The sequence below is a fragment of the Oncorhynchus mykiss genome, chromosome 2, assembly GCF_057628025.1.
Source record: "Oncorhynchus mykiss isolate SJ-2025 chromosome 2, ASM5762802v1, whole genome shotgun sequence".
NCBI classification, from domain to species: domain Eukaryota; kingdom Metazoa; phylum Chordata; class Actinopteri; order Salmoniformes; family Salmonidae; genus Oncorhynchus; species Oncorhynchus mykiss.
The window spans coordinates 21,424,746-21,433,733 of NC_143023.1; the positions used below are offsets into that span (position 1 = coordinate 21,424,746).

The following is an 8,988-nucleotide window of genomic DNA, read 5'->3' on the forward strand; positions in this document are numbered from 1 at the left end:
AACACTCTAACCACTAAGCTACCTGTCACCCCAAACATGCCCACATTGGCTAAAATATTGGCCCTGTGTAGGCTGCCCACACTGGCTAAAATATTGTCCCCGGGTAGGCTGCTCACATTGGCTAAAATATTGTCCCCATGTAGGCTGCTCACATTGGCTAAAATATTGTCCCCATGTAGGCTGCTCACATTGGCTAAAATATTGTCCCCATGTAGGCTGCTCACATTGGCTAAAATATTGTCCCCGTGTAGGCTGCTCACATTGGCTAAAATATTGTCCCCGTATTGTCCCCGTGTTGGCTAAAATAATGTCCCCGTGTAGGCTGCTCACATTGGCTAAAATATTGGCCCCGTGTAGGCTGCTCACATTGGCTAAAATATTGGCCCCAAGTAGGCTGCTCACATTGGCTAAAATATTGGCCCCAAGTAGTCTGCAAACATTGGCTGATGTGCCTTTGCTCATCGTCTCCACGTTGGCGCCCAAGGCATTTGTCATCATTCTGGTGCGGGCAGCCCTCACTTGGCCTGAAGTAAACCCATATTCTCCCAGCAAACATGCCCACATGGCATGAAATGCCTTTAATAGGAATCTATTTACTTATTTAATTCTAACAATTTAATTCATTGCATGAATTGCATATTTTATAAGCCTATTTAGGAAACATGATACATTGTTGTTACTATCATACATCATGTTCTACAAGAGAAACTGTTACATTTCTCATGTCACATGAACATATTTAAGTGTTTTTAAAAATACTTCAAATTCAAGATCTAAAATAAATCGGCATCACACAACAGAACACTTAAACTGGAACTACATGCGCAGTAACGGTTGCACAAAAAACATTGTGTGCAAACCACGCCCCCAAATATTTTAATGAGCCCCCACCTTTATCTGGGCTTGGTGAGCGCTAGCCCGTGCTGGGCTTGGTGAGGGCTAGCCCGTGCTGGGCTTGGTGAGGGCTAGCCCGCGCTGGGCTTGGTGAGGGCTAGCCCGCGCTGGGCTTGGTGAGGGCTAGCCCGCGTTGGGCTTGGTGAGGGCTAGCCCGCGATGGGCTTGGTGAGGACTAGCCCGCGCTGGGCTTGGTGAGGGCTAGCCCGCGCTGGGCTTGGTGAGGGCTAGCCCGCGCTGGGCTTGGTGAGGGCAAGCCCGCGCTGGGCTTGGTGAGGGCTAGCCCGCGCTGGGCTTGGTGAGGGCTAGCCCTCGCTGGGCTTGCTGTGAGCTAGCCCGCGCTGGGCTTGGCGAGGGCTTGCCCGCGCTGGGCTTGGCGAGGGCTAGCCCGCGCTGGGCTTGGCGAGGGCTAGCCCGCGCTGGGCTTGGCGAGGGCTAGCTCGTGCTGGGCTTGGTGAGGGCTAGCCTGTGCTGGGCTTGGTGTGGGATGGCCCCTGTTGGGCTGGTGTGGGCTAGCCTGTGCTGTGCTTGGTGAGGGCTAGCCCTTGCTGGGCTTGGTGAGGGCTAGCCCGTGCTGGGCTAGGTGAGGGCTAGCCTGTGCTGGGCTTGGTGTGGGATGGCCCCTGTTGGGCTGGTGTGGACTAGCCTGTGCTGTGCTTGGTGAGGGCTAGCCCTTGCTGGGCTTGGTGAGGGCTAGCCCGTGCTGGGCTAGGTGAGGGCTAGCCTGTGCTGGGCTTGGTGTGGGCTAGCCCGTGCTGGGCTTGGTGTGGGATGGCCCCTGTTGGGCTGGTGTGGGCTAGCCCCTGTTGGGATGGTGTGGGCTAGCCCATGCCCATTTTGGGCATGGGCCATATACCCACATATACCATATATACCATATACCATATACCCACATGGGAGTCATGTTTTCTGGGTATGAATGTCACATGCCATTACAACTATTGACATGTAAAAGGACAGAGACGTATCACTGGATAAACCTGTTGCTGACACAGGAGCTAGAGATACAAATGTCTGGACTTAGGAGGCCCAGGAAATAACAGTCTCTATTTAAGCAATGCAAAACTTGCGCCGGAAGAAATGGCAGCAGTTTTATGGGCGCTAATTGTGCTATTATGTGTTTTTTTCACCGTATTTCTAACTTATTTTGTACATAATGTTTCTGCAACCATATCTTATGGCAAAAAAGAGCTTCTGGATATCAGGACAGCAATCACTCACCTCGAATGAGCAAGACGCACAGGACATTCTCCAAACACCCGACAGGGCCAACATTCCCGTTAGAGGAAGCGATGCAGATACAGAGGACAAAGAGCCGGATGCCTGGTCAGGACCCAGAAAAGGCGTGTGGGAAAGCTGCCGTTGCCATCAATATTACTCGCCAACGTGCAATCATTGGACAATAACTAGACTAGGTACGATCACGAATATCCTACCAACGGGACATCAAAAACTGTAATATCATATGTTTCACGGAATCGTGGCTGAATGATGACGTGGATATTATATTCAGCTAGCGGGATATACGCTACACCGGCAAGATAGAACAGCACACTCCGGTAAGACGAGGGGGGGGGGGGGGGGGGTCTGTGCATATTTGTAAACAACAGCTGGTGCATGAAATCTAAGGAAGTCGCTATATTGTGATAAACTGCAGGCCACACTACTTGCCTAAAGAGTTTTCAGCTATACTTTTCATGGCTGTTTATTTACCACCACAGACAGATGCTGGCACTAAGACCGCACTCAGTCAGCTGTATAAGGAAATAAGCAAACAGGAAACCACTCACCCAGAGGTGGTGCTCCTAGTGGCCAGAGACTTTAATGCAGGGAACTTAAATTAGTTCTACCAAATTTCTATCAACATGTTAAATGTGCAACCAGAGGGAAAAAAAAATATATAGATCACCTGTACTCCACACACGGAGACACGTACAAAGCTCTCCCTCGGTAAAGCTCTCCCTTGGTAAATCCGACCACAACTCTATCCTCCTTATTTCAGCTTACAAGCTAAAATTAAAGCAGGAAGCACCAGTGACTCGGTCTATAAAAAAGTGGTCAGATGAAGCAGATGCTGAACTGCAGGACTGTTTTTTTCCAGGGCATTGAGGAGTACACCACATCAGTCACTGGCTTTATCAATAAGTGCGTTGGGGACGTCGTCCCCACAGTGACTGTACGTACATACCCCAACCAGAAGCCATGGATTACAGGCAACATTCACACTGAGCTAAAGCTAAAGCGATCAACACCATAGTACCCTCAAAGCTCATCACTAAGCTAAGGATCCTGGGACTAAACACCTCCCTCTGCAGCTGGATCCTGGACTTCCTGACAGGCCGCCCCCAGGTGGTGAGGGTAGGTAGCAATACATCTGCCACGCTGATCCTCAACACTGGAGCTCCCCAGGGGTGCGTGCTCAGTCCCCTCCTGTACTCCCTGTTCACCCACGACTGCATGGCACGGCACTACTCAAACACCATCATTAAGTTTGCAGACGACACAACGGTCGTAGGCCTAATCACCGACAACGACGAGATAGCCTATAGGGAGAAGGTCAGAGACCTGGCCAGGTGGTGCCAGAATAACAACCTATCCCTCAACATAACTAAGACTAAGGAGATGATTGTGGACTACAGGAAAAGGAGGACCGAGCATGTCCCCATTCTCATCGACAAGGCTGTAGTGGAGCATGTTGAGAGCTTCAAGTGCCTTGGTGTCCATATCAACAACAAACTAGAATGGTCCAAACACACCAAGACAGTTGTGAAGAGGGCACGAAAAAGCCTATTCCCCCTCAGGAAACTAAAAGGATTTGACATGGGTCATGAGATCCTCAAAAAGTTTTACAGCTGCTACATCAAGAGCATTCTCTAACTGGTTGCATCACTGCCTGGTACGGCAATTGCTCGGCCTCTGACCGCAAGGCACTACAGAGGGTAGTGCGTACGGCCCAGTACATCACTGGGGCTAAGCTGCCTGCCATCCAGGACCTCTACACCAGGCGATGTCAGAGGAAGGCCCTAAAAATTGTCCAAGACCCCAGTCATAGACTGTTCTCTCTACTACCACATGGCAAGCAGTACCGGAGTGCCAAGTCTTGGACAAAAAGGCTCTCAACAGTTTTTACCCCAAAGCCATAAGGTTCCTGAACAGGTAATCAAATGTCTACCCGAACTATTTGCATTGTGTGCCCCCCCCACCCCAACCCCTCCTTTTACGCTGCTGCAACTCTGTTTATCATATATGCATAGTCACTTTAACCATATCTACATGTACATACTACCTCAATCAGCCTGACTAACCGGTGTCTGTATGTAGCCTCGCTACTGTATATAGCCTGTCTTTTTACTGTTGTTTTATTTCTTTACCTACCTATTGTTCACCTAATACCTTTTTTGCACTATTGGTTAGAGCCTGTAAGTAAGCATTTCACTGTAAGGTCTACTACACCTGTTGTATTCGGCACACGTGACAAATAAACTTTGATTTGATCTCACACACTCAACACAAGTATTTGTGTTGCTAAAAGAGAGAGAGCGACACACACAGAGAGAGACACACCCAGTGAGACACAGAGAGAGAGAGAGAGAGAGAGAGAGAGACACACACACACACACACACACACACACAGAGAGAGACATAGAGCGAAAGAGACACAGAGAGAGAGTCGAGAGAGAGACACACAGAGACATACAGAGAGAGAGAGACACAGAGAGAGAGACACTCAGAGACACACACAAAGAGAGAGAGAGAGAGACACACACAGAGACATACAGAGAGAGAGAGACACAGAGAGAGAGTCGAGAGAGAGACACACAGAGACATACAGAGAGAGAGAGAGAGAGAGAGACACACACAGAGACATATAGAGACACTCAGAGACACACATAGAGACACACAGAGAGAGACACTCAGAGACACACATAGAGACACACAGAGAGAGATAAGCATGCTCCGTTCAAAAAATGCAGAACTAAGAACAGATATAGCCCCTGGTTCACTCCAGACCTGACTGCCCTCGACCAGCACAAAAACATCCTGTGGCGGACTGCACTAACATCGAATAGTCCCCGCGATATGCAACTGTTCAGGGAAGTCAGGAACCAATACACACAGTCAGTCAGGAAAGCTAAAGCCAACTTCTTCAGGCAGAAGTTTGCATCCTGTAGCTCCAACTCCAAAAAGTTCTGGGACACTGTGAAGTCCATGGAGAACAAGAGCACCTCCTCCCAGCTGCCCACTGCACTGAGGCTAGGTAACACGGTCACCACCGATAAATCCATGATTATCGAAAACTTCAATAAGCATTTCTCAACGGCTGGCCATGCCTTCCGCCTGGCTACTCCAACCTCGGCCAACAGCTCCCCCCCCCCGCAGCTACTCGCCCAAGCCTCTCCAGGTTCTCCTTTACCCAAATCCAGATAGCAGATGTTCTGAAAGAGCTGCAAAACCTGGACCCGTACAAATCAGCTGGGCTTGACAATCTGGACCCTCTATTCCTGAAACTATCCGCCGCCATTGTCGCAACCCCTATTACCAGCCTGTTCAACCTCTCTTTCATATCGTCTGAGATCCCCAAGGATTGGAAAGCTGCCGCAGTCATCCCCCTCTTCAAAGGGGGCGACACCCTGGACCCAAACTGTTACAGACCTATCCATCCTGCCCTGCCTATCTAAGGTCTTCGAAAGCCAAGTCAACAAACAGGTCACTGACCATCTTGAATCCCACCGTACCTTCTCCGCTGTGCAATCTGGTTTCCGAGCCGGTCACGGGTGTACCTCAGCCACGCTCAAGGTACTAAACGATATCATAACCGCCATCGATAAAAGACAGTACTGTGCAGCCGTCTTCATAGACCTTGCCAAGGCTTTCGACTCTGTCAATCACCGTATTCTTATCGGCAGACTCAGTAGCCTCGGTTTTTCGGATGACTGCCTTGCCTGGTTCACCAATTACTTTGCAGACAGAGTTCAGTGTGTCAAATCGGAGGGCATGCTGTCCGGTCCTCTGGCAGTCTCTATGGGGGTGCCACAGGGTTCAATTCTCGGGCCGACTCTTTTCTCTGTATATATCAATGATGTTTCTCATGCTGCGGGCGATTCCCTGATCCACCTCTACGCAGACGACACCATTCTATATACTTCCGGCCCGTCCTTGGACACTGTGCTATCTAACCTCCAAACGAGCTTCAATGCCATACAGCACTCCTTCCGTGGCCTCCAACTGCTCTTAAACGCTAGTAAAACCAAATGCATGCTTTTCAACCGTTCGCTGCCTGCACCCGCACGCCTGACCAGCATCACCACCCTGGATGGTTCCGACCTTGAATATGTGGACATCTATAAGTACCTAGGTGTCTGGCTAGACTCTAAACTCTCCTTCCAGACCCATATCAAACATCTCCAATCGAAAATCAAATCAAGAGTCGGCTTTCTATTCCGCAACAAAGCCTCCTTCACTCACGCCGCCAAACTTACCCTAGTAAAACTGACTATCCTACCGATCCTCGACTTCGGCGATGTCATCCACAAAATTGCTTCCAACACTCTACTCAGCAAACTGGATGCAGTTTATCACAGTGCCATCCGTTTTGTCACTAAAGCACCTTATACCACCCACCACTGCGACTTGTATGCTCTAGTCGGCTGGCCCTCGCTACATATTCGTCGCCAGACCCACTGGCTCCAGGTCATCTACAAGTCCATGCTAGGTAAAGCTCCGCCTTATCTCAGTTCACTGGTTACGATGGCAACACCCATCCGTAGCACGCGCTCCAGCAGGTGTATCTCACTGATCATCCCTAAAGCCAACACCTCATTTGGCCGCCTTTCGTTCCAGTTCTCTGCTGCCTGTGACTGGAACGAATTGCAAAAATCGCTGAAGTTGGAGACTTTTATCTCCCTCACCAACTTCAAACATCTGCTATCTGAGCAGCTAACCGATCGCTGCAGCTGTACATAGTCTATTGGTAAATAGCCCACCCATTTTCACCTACCTCATCCCCATACTGTTTTTATTTATTTATTTTTCTGCTCTTTTGCACACCAATATCTCTACCTGTACATAACCATCTGATCATTTATCACTCCAGTGTTAATCTGCATAATTGTAATTATTTGCCTACCTTCTCATGCCTTTTGCACACAATGTATATATAGACTCCCCTTTTTTCTACTGTGTTATTGACTTGTTAATTGTTTACTCCATGTGTAACTCTGTGTTGTCTGTTCACACTGCTATGCCTTATCTTGGCCAGGTCGCAGTTGCAAATGAGAACTTGTTCTCAACTAGCCTACCTGGTTAAATAAAGGTGAAATAAATAAAAAGAGAGAGAGAGAGAGACACACAGAGACACACACAGAGAGAGACACTCAGAGACTGGAAAGAGACAGGGACAGACATAGTTGTGACTTTTCCTGTGTCCTTGAGTGACATATTGCATGTGTAATTGGAGTGTAATGAACTTAAAGGGAATATAATATAATTGACTATTAGCATTTGAATGAATGAGGGAACAATATTGCATATGTTCATAACTGCAATAGCTTTATTTTTCTTAAAAAATTAATGAAATTATAAAAAGTTGACATTATTCAACATTTAACAAGGTAGAAACAAACACATAAATATTTGAGTGTGAATGTTTGGTTGTATTTCTCACCCTGCACTAAATAATAATAAATATGATGTTCTGGGCATATGCCCAGTTTAATTTCCATGTTTTACAGTGCAGTTCAGGGTATGACAGAATCACTCAAAAAGTTTCAGAGGATCAAGGAGTGGTGTTGGTTTGAGCCATTTAGTTGGTGTTGGTGAAGGCCTGGTAGAGGGCTGTAAGCTGGGCCTTCAGGTCCTGGGCGTAGGGGTCCAGCTTGTCCTTCAGGTCCTCAGCATAGGGGGCTAGGCTCTTCTGCACCATCTGAGCTCTGGTGGTCAGCTGGCTCTGGAGGTTCTCGGCCAGGGGGGCCACACTCTTCTGGAAGTCCTGCAGGCGCAGGTCCACTTTCTGCTTCAGCTCATCTGTGTAGGGACCCAGCTGGGATTGCATCTCCTTCACACTCTGCTCCAGACTCCCCTTCAGTTCCTCACTCTTCTGAAGCAGGGTGGCCCTCAGGGCCTCAGAGTCCAGGGACTCTGCATAGGGGGCCAGATCCTGTTTCAGCTGCTCAACTCTCTGCTGGACTTGTGTCTTGATCTCCTCTGCGTAGGGCTCCAGTTTCCCCTTGACGCTGCCCAGGTCCTGCTCCAGACGCTCTCTCAGCACCTCAGCCTCCTGGGTAATCTTGGTCATCAGGTCCTTGGCTGCAGGAGGAAGCTGCTCCTGCAGGGAGACTGCGTATTGGCTGGCCACGTCAGCACTCTCTGTGATACGGTCACTGCAGGAGAGGAGAGGGGTCTGGTCAAGTCAGGATTCTGCAATGCAGTGCCTTAGACCGCTGCACAACTCAGGTGACTAGTACTCTGAGAGGGCTTCCACTACAGACATTACAAACATGTTATGACAACTAGATCACAGGTCAAATGACTTACTTGACATCCTGTCCCAGCTGAGACTTCCTGATCATCTGGACGGTGTCGTCGGCAGTTTTTGTTGCCTTGGCGACATAGTCCCAGAAGGCATCTGTCAGCTGCTCCAACTGTGGCTTGGGCTCATCAGCATAGAACAGGTTAGCATGGCAACCTGTTGGAGCGTGGAAGTAGAGTTAGTTCCTGTGAAACTGGTCGTTTAACCTAACCTACTTTATGACCTTACACTGTTCAAGGAGCTTGAATTCGACTAAGTTTAAAATAATAATAATTCTAATAATCTTGTTGCATTCAAAGGTTTCAAAAAATGTTTTTACAGAGTAGTTATGGTTGTGGTAACATTAGATGTTACTTACCAGAGAGTATAGCAATTGCAAGCACCACAGACACCTTCATATTTGCGTTTCTCACTGAAACAGAAACATCATTAGTCAATTACACTTCAATTACATTTGAATCTTAGAACCCTAAAATCACATTTTCCCAACACCTTGTTTTGAATCTCAGCATTGGCCTCACCGGTTTTTTTCCTGGTGTATCTCTGTGTATTCAGTCTGTCTGTGT

At 48.4% G+C, this 8,988-nt stretch overlaps 1 protein-coding gene across 2 annotated transcripts; it reads right to left on the reverse strand.

The window, feature by feature from the left end:
- Positions 1-7,422: 7,422 nt before the first annotated feature.
- Positions 7,423-8,988, reverse strand: LOC110537898 (uncharacterized). Of its 2 annotated transcripts, none has more exons than XM_021624364.3 (4): positions 8,944-8,988; positions 8,781-8,834; positions 8,428-8,578; positions 7,423-8,273 (listed from the first exon to the last, which is right to left on the reverse strand). In XM_021624364.3, the coding sequence occupies exons 2-4, from the start codon at positions 8,818-8,820 to the stop codon at positions 7,697-7,699; spliced, it is 768 nt and encodes a 255-aa protein (XP_021480039.1). In that variant the 5' UTR covers positions 8,821-8,834; positions 8,944-8,988; the 3' UTR covers positions 7,423-7,696. The 2 variants fall into 2 exon arrangements, with proteins under 2 accessions (XP_021480039.1, XP_021480047.1); XM_021624372.3 differs by having other exon boundaries at positions 8,915-8,988.